The 21,605-nt window shown below is 39.9% G+C and overlaps 1 protein-coding gene across 3 annotated transcripts; it reads left to right on the top strand.

The window, feature by feature from the left end:
* Positions 1-445: 445 nt before the first annotated feature.
* SEPTIN2 (septin 2) lies at positions 446-20,829 on the top strand. 3 transcript variants are annotated; one of them, XM_063442421.1, is made up of 14 exons: positions 446-519; positions 2,227-2,332; positions 4,002-4,032; positions 9,357-9,474; positions 10,123-10,209; positions 10,522-10,645; positions 13,067-13,201; positions 13,392-13,509; positions 15,498-15,599; positions 16,703-16,848; positions 17,871-17,957; positions 19,493-19,553; positions 19,952-20,040; positions 20,121-20,829. In XM_063442421.1, the coding sequence occupies exons 3-13, from the start codon at positions 4,024-4,026 to the stop codon at positions 20,036-20,038; spliced, it is 1,074 nt and encodes a 357-aa protein (XP_063298491.1). In that variant the 5' UTR covers positions 446-519; positions 2,227-2,332; positions 4,002-4,023; the 3' UTR covers positions 20,039-20,040; positions 20,121-20,829. The 3 variants fall into 3 exon arrangements, with proteins under 3 accessions (XP_063298491.1, XP_063298490.1, XP_063298489.1); XM_063442420.1 differs by having other exon boundaries at positions 9,305-9,474; positions 19,496-19,553; XM_063442419.1 differs by having other exon boundaries at positions 9,305-9,474.
* The last annotated feature ends 776 nt before the right edge of the window (positions 20,830-21,605 follow it).

Genomic DNA, 21,605 nt, shown 5'->3' with positions numbered 1-21,605 from the left:
ATATTCATAACTCCTTGTCACCATATTAGTGTATGCTATAATGCACGATCTGATTGGTTCTAGAAGGCTTTAGCGGTCACCCGAACTGACCAATCAGAGCATGCATCGAGGTTAGGCATAATGTGATTGGTCCGTGGATCCGTGAGATCGTCCAATCAGACCTTGCATCAGGGTACGCGCTAACGCCTTGTTCTAATAGGCAAACACCATGTGCAAAGTTAGGGAAAACCAGCAGCGGGCTCAGTGAGTTCAACGGCAGCCAACAGGAGCGGGGCTTACATCCGCTTATCGGCATTTCCAATGTCACGTCACTGCTGATTGGTTGGGAAAGTCACATCCGATGGAACTCAGTGTAGAGTTACCTGTGCCGGCTTCTGATTGGTCCGGCGCTGTGTTGCTGGACGCTTGCTGCTCGCTGATTGGCTGAGTGCCGCGCTGGGTCCCAGCTGAGGCGGGTCCGTTACGAGTTTGCTCTGGGTTGGGACTTGCGAGCAGAGAGGATCTGAGAGCGGCCGGAAGGTAACGGAGATAACGGGACCCTGAGCTAACGCCCCGTGTCACTCTATGGCAGGCTTCCACAAACTCCGGCCCTCCTGATATTGCTGAACTACAACTCCCATGATTCTATGAATGAAATAGATAGGCTGAGAGTCATGGGAGTTGTAGTTCAGCAACATCTGGAGAGGGCCGGAGTTTGGGGAAGCCTGCTCTATGTGTAACCGGAGCGGGACTCAGCCCGGCAGCACACAGTATGCTGGTTATATTAATGGGAGATTCTTGTAATGGTTTCATTAGTCTCACTAGGCAATGTTATATCCTGCTATGAGTGACAGTATTGCTATTTTATTTTTTTAAAACCTTTTAGTATTCGTTTTGACCACCATCCTCCTCCCCCCACCCCACTTGTGGTTATGGTGTTTCCCCTGGTGCTCAGGTAGCCATTTTGCTGGCTGAGCATAGTGCCATAGGTAGTCCATAAAAGTTAAGGATGTCACTTTCACTGCTTTACTACTTTGCATTTACTTCTGTGACATTATTTGTTTGTCTGTGGCACTCCCAAAAAAATCAGTCCCACCTCCTTTATCAGTGAAAACCCCATGTGGATAATTTTTTTTTAATTTAGTGAATGTTTGATTTTTTTTTTTTAATGTATTTTTTTTAATATTTATTTATTGATGTAGAATGGTAAAGAAATATGTAATATTGCAGCCCCGTGATACCTCGAGGGTTCTACAACAGCTGTGATGTTATTTGATCATCCTTGATGTGAATATATAATTTTATTTATTTTATTGTTAATTTGCCTGGCATCCCTATGGCACTTTTTTTTTTTTTTTTTTTTTATAATGTTTGTTCGTTTTTTTTATTTTTTTATTTTTTTAAATTCCACTGGAATGTAATTTCTAAAATGTGGGGTGGGGGCCCATTCCACATACCATACTTAAATAACAGCCATTCCTACAGTCATCTCAACAAAACACCACTGCCAGCCCTTATTGTGTAGGACTGCAATAGGATCAAGTTCGACCTAGGCTTGTAATAAAATCCTACTGTTCTTTTTAAAATACTAAGAATTCTAAACACTGAGCTACTTTAACTCTAATTTGTGAGTTGGTGCATATCCGTTTAGGTACTAACAGGCTCTGAGTTTTTGTGTGGATCATTTTTATAATGATGTTATCAGCTCTATAATGTCAATTATTTATCTCTAAAATATTTTACGAGGAAGTATACATAATTTAAAGTATGTCAATGCACATACCCTTTGTGTAAAACTGGAATGTGTAACAGAATTTTGTTAATGCAAAAATTATCATTTTGAGTTTAATTTTTTTTTTTTATGGATGTTTTGTGAGTTGTGAAAGTTGATTTAATAAAAATAAAATGACCGTTATTTTGAATTTTTCAAAACTAATTGGTAACTAATTTGGATTACATTGTCTCATGGAAGTACAAGTTTTTGGCAAAGGGCGGCACTTTAAAAGCTTCACTTGCCACATCTTTATTTCCAATAGACTGCCTCATTTTGTCGGTCTAGTCAAGGCTTTGATTGTGCCCTGTATATAGTTTGGCTGGTCTCTTGTGCATGGCATTATTACTGCATTGTCTGTGTGAACAGGAGGTTTGTGTCAATGTCTGTGTGAGTCTTGTAATGCACAGGAAGTGGCTCTGTATCTGTGTGTTTAAGTGATCCCACAATCTTTACCCCATTTCCTTCCTGTGCAGTGTGTGTGAACGCTTGCAAAGCAGAGGGGCCTCTCCACTCTCCAGACCTCATTTGGACATTTCAGTGGAAGACCAATATCTGTCACTGCAGTTATCATTTTTATAGGTAATCAATTTTTTTTTTAAACCGTCTTTGCTTTTTAATTTGGTTTCCGTCATAACTATTACATTGCATTTATCCAAATACAGTTTAAACTTAGCATTCCAAGTTTAGTTAAAAAGCAAACCGAAGGATCAACGCGTGGTACAACCAAATAGAAAAGAAAAGGCAGCAGCGAACCTAAAAGATGGGGCTCACAGACCCAACAGAAATTGGGGAAACTTATTCCAAGTTTAGTGCTCTAAAGTTTGTTATACACACACCATGTAAACATTTGGTGTGTCTATGTGACAGATTTAAATATTAGTTCCACAGGAGAAGAGATCCATCTGTGTAAATTATGGAATGCCTTTGCAACACAGCTGAAAAAATTAGGCACTGCCCTGGCAGTCATGTAAATGTCAGAAAGGTGAGCAGGATATAAATATTGATATTTGATTTTATTCCCACCAGCCAGTGTGAGGGTTCAGTGTGTGTGATTGTATTTTCCCTTAGTTTACAGTTGTTTAAGCAGCTCAGTCTTTCGGAAGCTAACCATTTGATTTCATTCTGCCTTATTCTCCCCTTTGACACCTTTTACTCTGGTTATATTCTGTTTATAGACTGTACTATTAATACACACACACACAATCCATTTTTTATTTTTTTACGTTGGTCACAATGTGCTCTACATTTATCTTTCTGTGCATTTGTACCACATTTCCTTTACATTGTAAGCTTGTTTGAGTAGGACCCTCACTACATCTTTTTCCTGTATGTCAAACTTGTGATCTGAATTTGTATGTCTCTCGAACAACTTGCACAGCTCTGTGTAAACTTATTTCATAAAAAAAGTTATTATTGAAAGGTCATATAAAAAAAGAGCCTTTATCTCTATAGCAGGCATTCAAACCTACAATTATAAATTCGAAATATACATCTATCTGGCTTTATTTAATGCTTACCACTATAGTGATATAGAACATAATGTAATCTGAGACCATTATGAATTGTAACAATCAACTCCATGTAATAGCCACCTCAAATGGATGTTGTTCACTTTGCAGATACTTTGTTTCATGTGAGGCAGCAATTAGGTTGATCTGCACCTGCTGGAGGTGCAGACCACATGATTCCAGTCCTGACAATGCATCTACATGTGTAGTGTCCCTGGATGGGATAAATAATCTGCCTGTCTGGCACCCAGAACAACGTGTATCAGGAGTTGGCAATAGTAAATCCGCATCCCTGTTCCTTTATCCCAATGAATGCAATTGCACTGTTTACTGGGGTGTATAAAGCATCAGAGGTAACTTCAAAAAAGTGTTGTGGTGACTTCACTTGGGAGTGCGCTTGTGTGTTAGACGTATAATGAGAATTGCCATGAACTCACATGCCTGCTTGCATTTCCATTAGCAGTGCTTTAGTCATGGCGAATGGCACTCTTGGAGTTAAATTACATGCTTTCCCTTATTTTAAATATAAAGAATTAAAGAAAAACAAATACCAACAGTAATGGGTAACTTTTAGTTAGCTGTTGGGCTGTGGTAAATTGAAGATGTGACAATCCCTAATTAATGGGTTAAATGTACAGTGAAAATAAACTAGTGCTTGACACTCAAATGGGGATGCAATGGGTCGGTATGTGTTTTGTGTCCTCTGCCTTAAAATAATTATCTTAATTTCTCCCATGCAGGTTTTTGTTATAACACTCCAAGATGTCAAAGGTATGACATAATGCATAACAATATTGACTAAATGTGAAATATTTGAAGGTACATAATTCACGCCACATTTAGAATTGTATGTTTTGGGTGAAATCATTTGCATATAATCTCTAGAACTTTCACAGCTAAATTATTTTGAGGTGTATATAAACCACTTCTCTGCTCCTCTATCCAACATTAACATAGCAGTGTCAATTTCACAAATTTTCTTACTCTAAATGTTAGTGGCTTATTTGGAAATTAATGTATTAGCCATTTGCTAATATAGTGGGTAATTTTCAAGGGTAACAATAATATAAAATATGCCCAATCAGATGTCAATCATGCAATCTTTCCTCATGCCCCAGCAGTCTCATTGCCCAATTATCTGGCATTTTTACAGGAAGTGACAAGGGCTGTATAAACAAGGTGAATTAACTCCTAAATGGCAGAGGATAGAGACAGCAAGGGCTTGATCATTAGGCTAAAGTTGGTTTAGTGACTAGTATAATGAATAGATTGATATATTGAATTCTTCTTTTTTTTTTTTTCCCCCACACTTGTAATGTTTTGTCAAAAACTGTTTAAAAGATCAGCTATATGCCACAGTTTGCATCATAGGTCTTGAAACCAGTAGTGTCTCTAGGGTTGGTGCCTATAGTGTCCCTTTATGCCCATTCTACACACTATGCATTATTTATTTTGCTGTGCAAACCTTGATGATTTAATATCTTTTGTTTATTTTCTCAAATCAGGTGGTATATTAAATGGACACTGTAGGCAGCCAGGCCACTTCATCTCATTGAAGTGGTCTGGATGCAATGTCCTTGTTCCATTAACCCTGTAATTGTAATTATTGCAGTTACTGAGAAACTGCAATAATTACTTTGCAGGGTTTATTTCACCTCTAGCGCTTCCGGATCCTTCGGGTCCAGTGTTGTATTCCTAGCACAATAGTGTTCCTTTTAAGAACTTGGCCAAGTGATTGAGCTTTAATATTAAACAATTTAGTCTGGCACTATTGGAGTCAAATGTCTAATAGTTTCAGATAGGACTACTTCTATAGACTACTTCTAAAAATAGCATACACAACTCTGTATTGCGTGTTTACCAGAATAACACTGCTCTTTGCATTTTCTCATTTCTCCTTTTAAAACCGAAGTATGCTGTCTTAAAAATAGGGAAAAAAATCTACAAGTACTGCAACATAACTAAACACCCCTGATCTTTTATGTGCCCCTACTTTTTTTTTTTTTTAAACATTTTTTTATATATATACTTCCTGGTATACTTTAGAAACATTTAGAATATTAAATGAACATTTCAAGATTCCAGGCACCCTCCCAGAGTAATCCTTCAAAACATTTTTAGAAAGATTTGACAATGTATTATTAGAATAAAGAGGAACAGACTCTTTAACCCCTTAAGGACCAAACTTCTGGAATAAAAGGGAATCATGACATGTCACACATGTCATGTGTCCTTAAGGGGTTAAAAAAAGAATAAAAAATAATATTAAAATCTTTATTCATACATATTTCCACATATAGTACCAAGGAAATAAATAAAAAAAAACTCTCTCTTCTCTCTCTCTCTTCTCTCTCTCTCTTCTCTCTCTCTCTTCTCTCTCTCTCTCTCTTCTCTCTCTTCTCTCTCCTCTCTCCCCTCTCTCCCCTCTCTCCCCTCTCTCCCCTCTCTCCCCTCTCTCCCCTCTCTCCCCTCTCTCCCCTCTCTCCCCTCTCTCCCCTCTCTCCCCTCTCTCCCCCTCTCTCCCCCTCTCTCCCCCTCTCTCCCCCTCTCTCCCCCTCTCTCCCCCTCTCTCCCCCTCTCTCCCCCTCTCTCCCCCTCTCTCCCCCCTCTCTCCCCCCTCTCTCCCCCCTCTCTCCCCCCTCTCTCCCCCCTCTCTCCCCCCTCTCTCCCCCCTCTCTCCCCCTCTCTCTCCCCCTCTCTCTCCCCCTCTCTCTCCCCCTCTCTCTCCCCCTCTCTCTCCCCCTCTCTCTCCCCCTCTCTCTCCCCCTCTCTCTCCCCCTCTCTCTCCCCCTCTCTCTCCCCCTCTCTCTCCCCCTCTCTCTCCCCCTCTCTCTCCCCCTCTCTCTCCCCCTCTCTCTCCCCCTCTCTCTCCCCCTCTCTCTCCCCCTCTCTCTCCCCCTCTCTCTCCCCCTCTCTCTCCCCCTCTCTCTCCCCCTCTCTCTCCCCCTCTCTCTCCCCCTCTCTCTCCCCCTCTCTCTCCCCCTCTCTCTCCCCCTCTCTCTCCCCCTCTCTCTCCCCCTCTCTCTCCCCCTCTCTCTCCCCCTCTCTCTCCCCCTCTCTCTCCCCCTCTCTCTCCCCCTCTCTCTCCCCCTCTCTCTCCCCCTCTCTCTCCCCCTCTCTCTCCCCCTCTCTCTCCCCCTCTCTCTCCCCCTCTCTCTCCCCCTCTCTCTCCCCCTCTCTCTCCCCCTCTCTCTCCCCCTCTCTCTCCCCCTCTCTCTCCCCCTCTCTCTCCCCCTCTCTCTCCCCCTCTCTCTCCCCCTCTCTCTCCCCCTCTCTCTCCCCCTCTCTCTCCCCCTCTCTCTCCCCCTCTCTCTCCCCCTCTCTCTCCCCCTCTCTCTCCCCCTCTCTCTCCCCCTCTCTCTCCCCCTCTCTCTCCCCCTCTCTCTCCCCCTCTCTCTCCCCCTCTCTCTCTCTCTCTTCGCGCTCTGCGCTCACGCTCTGCGCTCACGCTCTTTTCTCTCATCTTCTCTCCTTTTTTTAATTTTTTTTTTTAAATAGTCTGATATACCAAGCTATGAAGCAAAAAAAAAAACCCCACAAAATAGTTAAAGATAACTACCAACAGTTAGGCGGTAAGCCTTTTTCCCACATTCCCAAGTGTTTTTGATACTTTTAGCTCCCTTCTTCACCCAACTGTGGTCACTCCCCAATCTAACCTTTCAGCCTATAGCTTTTCATGCTGTTTTACTGACCAGCTTAATCAGTTAAAAGGTCAATTTAGGCACCAAGACCACTTCAGCTCATTGAAGTTGTCTGGGTGCAGTGTTCCTGGTCCCTTAACCCTGCAAAGGTAATGTATTGCAGTTTTTAGTAAACTGCAATAATTACCTATTTAAGATTAAGATTAAGTCCAACTCTAGTGGCTGTCTACCAGGCAGCCACTAGAAGAACTTCCAGGAGGAACGGAGGCAGAGGCTGAACCTGTTTCCCTTTAAGGAATGCACTCTTCCTTCTCTTTCAACCACTCTTGGACTGTGCTTTTCCATCTCTCCAGGCCTTCTTCCCGGCAACTGAACAGGAGGTGGCTGCACTTTTCCTTTCAGCCCACTACTTGATCCCATTCCATCTCACCTTGACATCTCTCCTTTTGTCTTGTGCCGTCCGAAATACATCAGGCATGGTCCCAGCTCACCTTAAACATGGTCCTTCTGACCTGCTTTCTCAACACCAACTCTCTCCTTGACCATTTTTAATCTGGCTTCTGCCCCCTCCATTCTACTGAGACTGCTGTGATTAAAATAACAATCTAATCGTGGCACAGCTGTCCCTAAAGCCACTTCCATACTAAATACTCTAGACCTCTCTGCTGCCTGTGACATTGTTGATCATGCTTTCCTTCTATAAACTCTTTGCTCCTTCGCTCTCTGTGACACTATCTTTTTTTTTTTTTTTTGTGGTTCTCGTCCTCTCTCCCCCAAAGTTCATTGAGTGTCACCTTTTCTAATAACACCACCTCCCGTCGTCCTGACCTGGTCAGTCCCCAGGGCTCTGTTCTCTGTACCATTTTGTTTTCTCTTTGCACTGCCTCTCTTGGCAAACGTATTCATTCCTTTGGATTCCGCTATCACCTGTATGCCAATGAAACCCAAATATACCTCTCTTTCCCTGATCGCTCCACTACTCTTCTAGAACAAATAACCAGTTGCCTCTCTTCCATCTCTGATTGGATGTCCTCCTGCTTTTTCAATCTCTCTAAAGCTGAGCTTCTTTTTCCTCCTCGTAATACTTATTCTCCCCACTCACTCTCCTTGCCAGGTTGATGGTACATTTATCAGTCCCTCCTTGCAAGCTTGCTGCCTTGGTGTTCTCCTTGATTCTGGCCTCACCTTCATGCCTCACATCTAGTCAGTTGCTAAATCCTGCCAATTCCACCTTTAAAACATTGCTTGCATTTGCCCCTTCCTTACACAAAAATCTACTAAAAAGCTTGTACATGCCTTGTAATTTTTCGCATCGATTACTGAATGCTGCCACCAGGCTGATTTTTCTCTCCTGATACTCCTTTCACACCTCGCCCCTCTCTCCATCCTTACACTGGCTTCCTGCATGCCATAGAATTCTAAGTAATAACCCTAGCCTATAAAGCTCTTAAACAAATCTAGCCCCCACTACATTACTTCACTAATTTGTAGGTATGTCCCTTCTCTCTGCTCTGCCGGTGACCTTACACTGTCTAATGCTTGTACCCTTACTACTAACAAGCGCTTCAGAACTTCTCACTGGTAGATTATGCCCTTTGGAACAGCCTGTCTACCCCATCAGACTTTCCCCTAATCTGTAATCATTTAGGAAGTCCCCCAAAACCCATTTCTTAAGAACAGTATATGGCCTCCCATAGTAATTTTTTATTTCATAAACCTATCTCTCACTCTCTCCTAAAAGGCCACACCCCACTATCCCCTTTCAATTCTGCTATTTCCCCCTTTATAATATTGTAAAGCATTGTTGGATATGTTGACACAATGTAAATGCCAATAATTATAATAATGTGTTCCTTGAGCTCAGCACGTCCGATACAGAACCAAGTTTGTTGCTAGAGTTCTGCTTAGCTTGAAGTGTTCTTTTAAGCCTTCGCTTCAATGTGTTGGCCCTCTGGTAGCTGAGAATCCTATTTAATTGCCTATTGCTTCTTTGACCCCCCAAAATACCCCAGATTAATCATTAGAACTGACTCAATCTTCAAGTACATTCTTGCCTATCGGTTTTATCTTTCAGTTACATTGACATGTGAAAACCTTCTGTATTGTTTGCCACAATTTAGCCTCAACTAACTTGATGCTCATGCTAAGAATTTGTGACATTTTAAAATCCATAAGTGTTTATTTACTTAACCCCAATTCTCCTATAGTCACATCTTGGCTATTTGAACTTACATTTTGTTATTCAGAATTCAGTTTGCTACCATTTTCTTGTTTAGTGAATTATCAGCGTTTTGCACTAACTCAAAATCAAATCAAATGTCAATTTGTCTTATGGTGTTTCAAAAAGTATACCATTAAACTTAAAAGTATACACTTTGACTTCACTATCATTTTGCATTTAGTGAAACAAACTGAATAGGTGCTTTGGATCCATATTACAACATGTCGTTACAGCAACAAGCTCAGTTCTCCAACCCGGAAACCCCAGGCTATGTTGGATTTGCTAATCTCCCAAACCAAGTGCATCGTAAATCTGTGAGGAAAGGCTTTGAGTTCACTCTGATGGTTGTAGGTAAGAAACCTTTTCAAACAGATAAGCAAGTGTGGCCAATTTAATATATTGCATACCAATACAAGACTTGGATCACTGGCTGAGAACAATCAGCAGATCCTTTAAGTCAATGAGCTAAACCTTGCCCTCCAGGACTTCTCATTGAGCTGCATTGGGAAATCTGTGGTTGGACAGCCACAGAAAGTCTGGATGGGGTTAGGAGGGGAGAGCTTCACACAAGAGATCTGCAACTATTGCAAGTTATTTTAGATATACCCCCAATTATAAGATGATTAATTTAAATGCATGCATGTATTTTCCTGTGGGTATTCTACTGAACAGTGATTTTTATCTATCTATTCTTTTTTACATTTATTTATGTTTAAATTTGGAGAGTGGATTGCTATATTACCAGAAGTTCCTGCTGAGGAACGACTCTCCAGCAGTGGCAGTGGGGAGCAGCACCTAGCAGTCCCTAGATAAGAAGTCAGACTTTTAAAAAATGGTTTGACTCCTTACATTAGGGAGCTTCAGTGCACTCCTGGAATCATAATGACCAGAGCTCGCTTTAGTGGTTATGCTACTTGGAGTCTTCATTTAAATAGACTCTAAATGAAGTGTCTTAAAATGTTCTTGTGTAATGTTATATTTTTGTTTTCTTTTCTTTAGGAGAATCTGGGTTGGGGAAATCCACTCTGATTAACAGCCTGTTCTTGACTGATCTTTATCCAGAGCGTGTGGTGCCAGGTGCAGCAGGTAATCCATGTGATCAGTTCTTGGTCTGCCAAAGCTGTAAATATGATCGTGAGGAGCTGTTTGCAAATATATTCAGTTATTTAGCAGATTTAGGAAATGGTTGGCTGTTGCTTACCTGATCTACCTCCATTCCCATGAGTGTATATATTTCAGTAGTAGTTCTGGCAGTGATAAGTTTCAAGCTCGCATATACAAAATGTATCCATGAGACCCTTATAAACATAGTGCAGTTAAAATCTGATTTATAAAAGAGCATAATGAATGCTGTGTTCAGCTGTCTGGATATGATAATTCTGTGTTTGTCCTCCGTAGATAAGATAGAACGTACAGTGGAAATAGAGGCATCTACTGTGGAGATAGAGGAGAGAGGCGTGAAACTGCGTCTCACTGTAGTAGATACTCCCGGCTATGGAGATGCAATGAATTGTGAAGACTGGTGAGTATACACTCAGTGGTAGCATTTTGATAAATGTATTTATTTAACATATGATTTTTATTCATTCTACTGACTTGGCCTCTAATGATTTTCTTCATGTTCTCTGTAAATGGTTATTTAGTTGCCGTTGCAAGGCAATAGTGTTTTTACCGTCTTGGACTTTCATATGACTTAAAATGGCACAGTGATTATTATTACCTTAGTGCCAACATATTACACGTTACAATAGAACATTGGGGATATAAATGAACCAGTAGTTTTGACAGACAACAGGACCCAGCTCAAACAAGCTTACAATCTAAGAGGAAGGGAAAGAAAAATGTGTCAGAGGGGAGGAAGTAAGCCCTGGCCAGATAGAGAGATCTATCTATTTATTATAGATATGAAGGGAAATGGGGCAAGGGAATGGCTAATAAGAATCAAAACAAACAATCTGTAGTAAGTTGAAAACACAATTGTGAAATACACCTACACACTGTGGAAGAAAAATCACTACTTTAAATAAAGTCTAAGCCGTTACATGCTAGCAAACTGCTATATTAATTAGAAGAGAGAATCTCAAAAAGGAAAAGCTCAGTGGGTAAATATATACCCAGTGGGTTAAGATATAAGATAGAAAGAAGAAAAAAAAAAGTGTAAATATCAGGACCTAATGAATTTTTTTTATTTTAAAACTGAAACATTGACACAGTGCAATAAAAGCTAGGTTTTAACAGAAAGTAATACCTTTTGAGTGCTGACTATCCTTGGAAGTTTGTATGGGATTACTGCAGGTTAATTCATTCTCCCTTGGCTCATTTAAACGTTGGCCTCCTATACCAATAAATAAAGGAACCTATCCTGCATGTAAGTTAGCAATTTCCCTATGGCTACCTTGACCACACAGTAAAGAAAGCTTGTGCCTAAATCACCAATCAGAATAGACCTCTCATGATGGTGAAGTAGACAAAAAATAGTAGAGAAAACATTTTAAGAAGCCAGACATGTGTTTCAGTGTATATCAACACCTTCGTCAGGGTACATCCAAAGGGCGGGCATGTGGAAAGGGGAGGTGTGGATGATGGACATGATTAAACATCATGGCTTAGTATTTAGTTAATTGCATGAGACTAGTGAGTGGAAGGAATGTGAAACTATAGGCTGGATGGGAGAACTCTAATGAATTGAGAAGTTACCCCGGAAGATGGTAGGCTTTGCTAAAGATAAGTGTTTTTAGTGTATTCCTAAAGGACTGGAGGTTAGCAAATAGAGCAGGGTAGAACATTCCATAGAAAAGGTGAAGTCCTGTAGACGTGAATTAGTAGAGGGTGCGTCAGAGGACAAAAGAAGGTCATTGGCGGAGCGAAGGGCATGAAAAGGGGTTTATTTGAGGATTAGACAGCAAAAATAGCTGGCATTAGAGTGGTTAAGGGCTTTATATGTTGATGTGTGATACAGGAAGTCAATGTAAAGACTGACAGAGGTGAGGGTAGTGTTGCGTGAGGTAGAAGTATTCATTGATTGGTATATCCCCCTTTTCTAATACGTTAAACAGATACTGAGTAGATTTAATTTACAAGATACCTTTTTGTTTTTCTTGAATTGACACCTGCCTTACAATCCTCTTTTCTTTTTGTTTCCACTGGAAGCTTTGCATATCCCATAAACACCTGATTAACCGTATTATGGGAAGTGTTAAGCTCAATATTCAGCAGCCGTTTCAATAATTGGAATCTATGAGTAGTCATATTATTTACACTGATAGCTGCTGTTCCACCTCTGTCTGCTTGGTGCTCACTCTATTTGCGACATAACATTTAAAAAATTTAATTGACAACAAATAATGCAGGATAATACAGCTTGTATGAAAATAAAATAAATAATAAAAGTGAAAGAATAGGACACAACACTTTAAGACCAGAGGGAAGAGTCAGGTCTATGCCAGATATGTTTAGTACTACAACAGTACGAGAGTTTTTTAGGTTTATTGTTGCTCAGTCTTTTACTTACAAAAACAAAGGGACAATACGGAAAGGAGAATAAAAAGGAAAAAAAACACTCTCATATAGTCACCCATGCAAATTAGTTTTATTTATAGTGCGCAAGGGAGCAGTGAAAAAGAAGAGCAACATCAATGCTCCCTCGCTTCTCTTCCCCTCCCCAACCCCAGCATATGTGCATTAACACAACCCAGTAGTGAACATAATATATGCTTGGACTAACTGGGTTCTGCATTCTGCAGTGCTACTGGTGAATAAGCCGGACAGTGCCTTCTTGGTGGTGATACAGTACCTTGTTAATGTATACTAGGTTATACTGAGTGGATTAGTTTACGGCTATCTACATGATTTTACAAATCCTGTTAAGAATTAATTTGAAACAAGCCTCTTCTGATTTGATAAATGTATGTTTACTAACCATGGATGTATCTTTCCCTTGCAGTTTTAAGCCCATCATTTCCTATGTCGATGATCAGTTTGAGAGATATTTGCATGATGAGAGTGGCTTGAACAGGCGTCACATTATCGATAACCGTGTCCACTGCTGCTTTTATTTTATCTCTCCTTTTGGTCATGGGTATGTATTTCTTCATTTCTCTCCCACTGTAAAGTGATCCTGTAACTATGAAGATTCTTATTTAAGTAACTCATGTATGTGATGTTTAATGCGAGAAGTTAGTTACATTTATCAGTGTATCTGTTAATCTGCATTACAGCAGTACTGTGTTTTGTGAGTTGCCAGAATACATTTCAGTTGTTTGTTGCAGGTTGAAGCCCTTAGATGTGGAGTTTATGAAAGCTTTGCACAACAGAGTCAACATCGTTCCTGTCATCGCCAAAGCAGATACTTTAACATTAAAGGAACGTGAGCGACTCAAGCGAAGAGTAAGAGTTTCATTGTTTGCTGCACCTCTCCCGTTGTATTAATCATATTTGCAAACGTAACCAGTCAAAGTGGGACTAAAATCTTATTATAAAAGATGTTCACGTGAAGCTGTTTCTAAGGAGTTAAATATTTAATCTGCTAATGCAATGTGCATTGTATTTGTATTTATTTTTGGTGCAGAGATTAAACGTTACAGATTTGCTCATAGTGCCCCAACAGCAGTTGCTAGCGTACCAAGCAACATTTTATGTTAGGCATAAAAAACATTGCACATTTTTTTTTTAATTTGAGGTAGATTAGGCAGTCATGTAGTACCAGCTTAGGAAGATTGACTAATCGTGGGGGCTGACTAGTCTTACATGAATACATAAAGGTTAACTGTTGGTTTGAGCGCAAGTGGGTGAGTGTCCTCAGGTAGCGGTGTTCACTTTGCGGTGAGCCGTTAACCCTCTAGCCGTCCGAGCAGGTACTGTCTATGCTCTCCCATGGGTGTCTATTCTTCCCTTCTATGTGTGCACAGTTAGTGCGAAGTGCATAGTTGTATGTATGTGAGCGGCTCCTTGTTGTGGGTGGAAGTGTCGGTGTTGAGCTGAATGTATGGTGCTGATGCGGTGTGTGTGCTTGTTGTCTGTGTGGCCACTATCATAGGATTGCCAGGGGACCTAAAGCAGTCAGTTCTCGGACGGGTAAGTGGTGCACATATCTTGGAGTTGGAGTGTGTGGGCTTCGCTGGCCTGAGCCTTCCCTCAAACTGCGCCAGTCGGGAATAGTCTGGCTGTGCTGGTCAGTAGGGTATACTGGACTCGCCTGGAGGGGGGGAGGGGAGATATTGTGTGTGTGTGTGTGTGTGTGTGTGTGTGTGAGAGAGACCGTCGGGTATGGCATTAGTACTTTCTCCTTCTAAATGAAGAGCTAAAAAGGTGGTAACATTAGGGTGAGTGCTATAAAGGTATTAGCCGCACACTATTGGATCAGGCCCAGAAGAGTCAGGCTGTGGCACGAGAGGACAAAGTAGTAGACCTAGGCACAAAGTCACGGGGTCCCAGCCATGAGGATTCGAGTGTCCTGTAGCTTGTCGTCGGGCCCAGCGAGTTTAGGGGCCGGTCCAGGGCCTGTAGGCTCTTTGCCGCATGTTGTTGGTTCGCTGATGGTGATGGTGGCATCTCCTTGTTGGCTTAGCAGCATGGGAGCCAGGGTCCAGTGGTATGTTCTTTGTGCATAGGAGGGAGGTAAGTGGTCGGTGTGATCGCCACCAGGACAGAGTTCCTCTAGATAGGTCTGCAAATAAGGCTACTGACATCCCTTCGAAGCTGTAAGGCGACTGCCCTCTGGTGGCGGCCAGCACCGCTGCTTTGTCCTTGTGGCTTTGGAATTGTATCACCAGATCCCCTGGGGCTGCAGGTGGTGCTTTGGCTGGTTTTAGGATTCGGAATATTTCCTCCAGTGGCTCGCCTCCCCTTGCGCTCAGTCATGCTGACTTTTTTATTTTATGCACATGAGCATTAGGATGGAGTGACTTTTGTCTCTAAGTTACAATACTATGTTGTGCAAACTAAAGTGTAAAAGACACTAAACAACATTACTATGCATGCACTATAAGTGCTCTAATCGTAAGCATGAGAACTGGCTGCAGGAGGGTACTGTTAGGCATGTCCAACTGTCAATCACTTCTTGATATGTATGGCCATGCTGACATAATTGCAATGTATCCCAAACAATGACTGATGCGGAGTGGGGGGGTTTAAATTCCTGTAAATCTGATAGCACAATGTAATTATGAAATGTAAAACTCTTCAATTCAACTGTATTTCTCTCTTCCACCAGGCAACCATTTAATTGTAAAGTTTGCTCTAAATTAGAGTACTGGCAGGTACTTTACTGGGCAGTATTCGTTTCATGAACAGTATAGCTAGAATTCTGTTATTTCAGGCTCTGAGATTGGATGCAGGTGGTGTACTCTGCACTGCTGACTTTTCCTGTCTTCTAGATACTGGATGAGATAGAAGAACATGGGATAAAGATTTATCAATTGCCAGATGCAGAGTCTGATGAAGATGAGGACTTTAAAGAGCAGACAAGGCTTCTAAAGGTTTGTACATTTGTTGGAGAATATTTTGCCTCAGCATAGTTTATCCGTATAAGGTATAATCCTCCAGGAGGAAACAAAATGTTAGGATAGGTATGTCCTGTCAAATTTATTTATTTATAAAATATTTTACCAGGAAAGATACATTTAGATTTCTCTCGTTTTCAAGTATGTCCTGGGTCCACAAAACATGGCATTGATACAACAGGGTACAATAAAATACAAAAACAATATTAATACACAACCTATACAACATTTAACATAGAACACGTTGGAAATATACAATCAACCATAACATGTGCATTCTGTTTTGAGGTATGTAGAGAGGGATATGTTCTGCTATATTTCTCTGAGTAGAAGCAATGTTGTTGTTTTTGCAGTTATTTAAATTAAAAGTTTGTATTATATAATCTGTGTCAAATACAGCAAATTTAAATCGGGGGCCCATATCAAGATTTCTTTTTTCCATTTTTTTTATTTTGAGCCTTTTGTTAAAATCTACATCTTTACATAATTAATCAGTGTAGACTAGATATTAATACCCCAAATGATTTACGCTGTTTAGTGTAAAAGGCAAGGATATGAGAGGGAAGATGTCAGTTCACTATTGAAAGTATATTGGTTTTTGAGAAGGGTTTTGTGTTTGAGATAATCAGAAGTACAAAGCTCATAATGACTGCTTTATTTTCCATCCCTGGACAGCGGTAGGAATCACATGTTCCCATTGGATAGCTAACCAGAATAAGGCATTATGAAAGTGAACATAAAAATTTGAAAGTTACTGGTTCATTGTAAAAGCTAAATTACCTTATTTATTTTAATATGTACTTTATTGAAAAAATATTTAGTATTTTTTTTTTTTTTTGTGGGGTGGGATACAGAAAGGGGAAATAAAAGGGTTGGAGGGGAGAAGGGGTCACACAATTAGAATGCAAATTACCCTTTAAGTCTAAAAGGAAACTTTAAACACATTATGCAAAATGTAATTTCTTTACTGTGGATAACCAAGTAATAACATTTGCTTTGCTGTGTCTGTTTTTGGTTTCGTTTTTTTTGTAATCCTGGAATGTATTTATTTTATGTCACTTCCTCTTGCTCTCCTGCAGGCCAGCATACCCTTTTCCGTTGTTGGGTCCAACCAGCTGATTGAGGCAAAGGGGAAAAAGGTCAGAGGTCGTCTCTATCCATGGGGTGTGGTGGAAGTTGAAAACCCAGAACATAATGATTTTCTGAAACTCAGGACCATGCTGATGTAAGTTATATTAAATATTCCATAAAAGAAATGCGGAACCTGAACACTCCACATGAGGCCAATACATGTTTTTATGTTGTTTTCTCCTTACTGAGTTATCTGGTGTTCTTTTTACTTCATATTTGGCTCTTGTTTCCCTTTAACTCACTGCTAACTAAGAACCCTAAGCAGCCCGTAACCATCCTAGGTTAGGGGTCGACACTATTAATCATTTCACGTACGGAATACTCAGCACATGCCCTCTACTGGTGCCATGATGAAGACAACAGTGATACGAAAGCCAACTTTAACTGTGATAAGCAACAAAGTCAACCTTCACTTTATGCCCTCCCCAATTGAAAGAGGGATGTAAAACCCAACAACCCATAGAAGTCCAAACCATAGAACACTCACTCACCTTACTTATTAAAATCCAGACCCCCGCATGAGCACCCATAGTATAGTGCATTGCAACAACTTCTGCTGGTAAGTAACACATGCTGTTTCTTCATAATATTGATTCTTCAGCCTAACAGCTAGACGTTATCAACTCACTTGTTTTTTTCTTACTTGCCATATACAAAAAATGTGCACCACTTATACATAACATGTGTTATTATGAATGCCATTAAATGACTTGTCTATGCTGTTGTAACATCACAAGTACGCATGTTCATACCCATATATTTAGGGAGGCATGAGGGGCCCAGGGGGGCTAGATGGTGGTTTTAACACTATAGGGTCAGGAATACATGTTTGTGTTCCTGACCCTATAGTGATCCATTAATGAGTTATTGCATTGTCTTCTCGTATGTATGAATCAAGTGTTTTTGTTTGTTTGTTTGTTTGTTTGTTTTTCCCCTGAAAAAAAAACAATCTGGGCATTCATTTCAAAATCTTGTCCAGTTCAGAGTGTTATAGGAGGTAAAACTGATCCTTTGGAGAAACCACCACAAAAGGAATTTGAAGTAACAGTTGTAATCTAAAATCTGGTCTTTCCTTTAAATTCCTTTACATATTTTTAATTTTCTGTCTTCCTACAGTACACACATGCAGGATCTACAGGAGGTCACACAGGACTTGCATTATGAAAACTTCCGCTCAGAACGTCTCAAGAGAGGAGGTGCCAGGTACAACCTCCATTTTTCCTATTGAAATGACTTGTGGAATTCTTATAGTAAACCACTCCTTTATATTTAGATAAGGCCGATCACGTTCAACAGGTTTCTTTCCTAATGGAGAAAAATTATCTGTACTTTTGTACTTGCAATGTGGATTCCTATTCTATTGTTAAAAACAGGGCTTATAATCTCCACTTGCTATTGGCAATTGAAAGCTCTCCCCTGGTGAGTGTGACATGGACCCTCCAGGCTTTCTTACTGCATATATATTTAAGGACTTGAGATTTTGAGTCCTGATTAAAAGCGAGTACAACAATTGCTGGAAAATATATATATTTAGTACTGCTTATTTTAGTTTATGGATGATTGTGAGAATCGATTTTCAATTTGGCATGGCCGATGTAATTCATAGCCTTTTATAATCTATACAAAATAAAATTTTCTCACTGACTCTTTGAGTCCTGTCTGAAAGCAGATGGGCATTCTCTTGCTGCTCCTACTGAGAATACCCCTTTCTTTCAACTCCAGTTCTTAGAACTTCACTGCACAATCTCTATATAATGAGAAATGCGAGAATCTCACACTGGGTGAGCTCTCTTTGATGGAATTTTGTGTATGCTGTACAGACCATGTCCAAAGGGGTTCACAAGGGGAAAGCTCCATTAAGTAGCTAACACAGTAGCCAGCATACATACCAGTGACTTATTTGGTGTTATTTATGGATTATCAATTCTATTTAAATCATTCTCACTGTTTTAAAGGTTAGCCATGCCGGAAAATGAATTGGTTCAATATAATGTAGCACACAGTGTTTATGTAAATGGTAAGATATATGTGTACTAGTACTTTTACCGCTGCAAATAATCAACCTGTATTTTAGAGAACACTTGTAATAAGCCTGGTTACTTGACAAACATGACACATTGAAATCTTTGCTGTATTCTGACTTGTTTAACGGGCTTTTGAACTGGAAATCTGCGAGAATTTAAACCTGTGACCTTAAAACAACAATTTTCAAGGTCTCTGGGACCAATGTTTATTTATCGGCTGTTAGAGCAGTGGTTACATCACTGCCTTAGAACTGGGAAACACAACTTTGAATCTCAATCACACACCTCGCCTATAAGTGTCCCTGGACAAGGTATTATGATATATATCTGCCTCTCTCCAATCCTCCTACATTGGAAGCTCATTTGAGCATGTCCTTCTTCACCTCTAATTATCTAATTTCTATAATTGTACTTATATACAATATATTTTCACTATATAAATTCTGATAATAGTAGCCTCTATAATTAGATATGTTTTAAAAGAACACTCCAAGCTCAGTGTAAGGGTTGCAGTACCAGGAGTGCCCTGGTGCCTCCAATGGTTCTATGTAAAACTGTTTTAGCACTGTTTGACCACTTACTTATGCTTGGAGTGTTTCTTTATGACGTTTCAGAGTACGGACAGGCAAAATTCTAGATGGCATTTTTTTGTTTGATATACACTCATCGCCAAGAAAGGTCATAACGTAAATATGGATGTTTCCTTTCTCCTAGCAGTAAGGTGGAAAATGTGGAAGTGTCAAAAGACCAGATACTGCAGGAAAAAGAAGCTGAGGTAAGGAAAATCTATTCGCAGAGTCTGTATAGTAACATGTACAGACTCAGACTGAACAGTTCTACATCCGCATCTAATATACTAAAGGCCTTTTTATCTTTTACAAATTGTAGTGGCCTTTTGACGCATATTTTATATAATTTGGACATACAGTTTTGCACTGTGCCATTTCTTCCCTGACAGGATAACCCCTATTTTCATACCCAGATATTATATTGCTGTGTTTTTTTTTTTTGTTTTGTTTTTTTAAAGTGGAGCAGTCCACTTAAATGCCTATGGAATGTTCCTCATGATTTATCTAGTGTTTGCTTCATTGTGTGTGTGTGTGTGTCTATATAAGCTCTGCTAGGTTTCCTTAATAAAATACACTAAGCCTTACTGATTTTTGTACATTATAGCTGCGTCGCATGCAAGAAATGATTGTAAGGATGCAGGCTCAGATGCAGATCCAAAGACAAGTAGGAGAGGGTGATGCACACATGTGAAGGTAAGAAAACTGCAGATTTATCGTCTGAAAACATGTACATCATTACCTTGGCTTTAATGTGATTATTTTGAACTTTACAGGTCTTTAATCACCCTGTGGAGCTGGAGTCCGGTCCACAGAGATTCACCTGTGACCTATTATCCAGTATACGAGCTGCATTTTACATACTGACCTGAGTTACGTCATCGACGTCTATACTGTGTTATACACAGCCTTCTCTACAGCACACATATACATAGTGCGTGTGGCAAGTGTCTGCATTATAGTACATTGACTGTTACACAATAAGCACATTTAGAGTCTAGTACTCTCAATTAATTGCACAATAATTAATATACTCCATTTGCAGTGTCTAAATCTTCCTGTTACAGCCCCATGCGTATGGGAAGGTCAATGGGAAGGTCAATCTACTGCTGTTACATTTACCCATGTCTCCATTTGTCATTGACCCCTTCTATATGTATTGCAGTTGTAACTACTTGTCTTCCTCCTAGTAAGTTCCTTAATTCTCAATTTACCAAGCTAGTCTACCTGTATCTGCTGTGGTTTGTAACACAGTTTATACTGCAGTTGTTAGTTATTTGTCTGTTTGTGCCAAGTTTTTGCCTGTTGCAATGGTCAGGAATAAATAGCTACTGTTGTATTTCCAGTTTACATTAGAGGACTGCAATATATTGCCTATAAGTAGGGGGTAATGAGTTGGTAGTCCAATGGATATACAGGTAAATAACAAAACAATAAAGGATGGGACCACTATTTTTTTTTTTTTTTTTTAATGAAATTTAAAAAAAAAAGTGAATTCCCAACTACTTCTAATTTTGAACTTCCTTTTTTTTGTGTACATTTTTAATCTTCTTATAACCAATGCAAAAAAGTTGAGCTAATACAATAATCCCTAAAAAATAAGAGGGTTGGGGGTGTAACCCCATGTTACAAATTGAAGGAAGGAAAAGGGAGGTAAGAGATTTAAATGTAGCTTTTATTAATAGTTAAAATAAAGTCTAATAGGACCACCAATAATAAACATAAAATGTATATATTTTCCTAGTTGGTTTCTGATCCAAACTCCCCACAGCTTGGGGAGTAATTGTAGTTAATGTTGAATACTAAATATCAAGTATCATTTCCAGCAGAATGTCTGCTCAAAACAAGCTTTGTAACTATTTAAATATGACTGTCAAAGTATCAGATACTTGACTATAGAATAGCATTTAACCATCATAGAGGATCTTTAAAGTCAAAAGAGCAACAATGTTGCAATAACAATTGAAAAGTAAAAAATATAGATAAGCAAAGAGCCCAGGCTACCCAAATCATATGTGCTACAAAGCACACTAGTAAATAGAGACAAACTGCTATGTACACACCCTCAGTTGCCCTTAACAGATGCATCACATTCCTTTTCATTTCCTAAATGAGTCCTATAAAACATTGGGGGGAAAAAATAGGGCAAAATGATTTCATGGACTGCTTCTGACACTCTTAAATATTAAAAACCATACCAGGAGCTATTACTCTCCTTGTTAAGGGCATCTAGAGATACAGTCCAATTGAACTTTTACCCT

Source organism: Pelobates fuscus, chromosome 2, assembly GCF_036172605.1.
Source record: "Pelobates fuscus isolate aPelFus1 chromosome 2, aPelFus1.pri, whole genome shotgun sequence".
In the NCBI taxonomy this organism is placed as follows: Eukaryota; Metazoa; Chordata; class Amphibia; order Anura; family Pelobatidae; genus Pelobates; species Pelobates fuscus.
Note: the sequence above shows the minus strand (reverse complement) of the source record. Positions and strands in the feature narration are given on the sequence as shown.

Excerpts from the sequence above, each read along its gene's own strand:
- SEPTIN2 (XM_063442419.1), top strand. The coding sequence starts at position 9,345 with ATGTCGTTACAGCAACAAGCTCAGTTCTCCAACCCGGAAACCCCAGGC. Across the intron at positions 9,475-10,122 it reads GTTCACTCTGATGGTTGTAG|GAGAATCTGGGTTGGGGAAA; the intron begins GTAAGAAACCTT and ends TCTTTTCTTTAG. Across the intron at positions 13,510-15,497 it reads GTGAGCGACTCAAGCGAAGA|ATACTGGATGAGATAGAAGA; the intron begins GTAAGAGTTTCA and ends CCTGTCTTCTAG.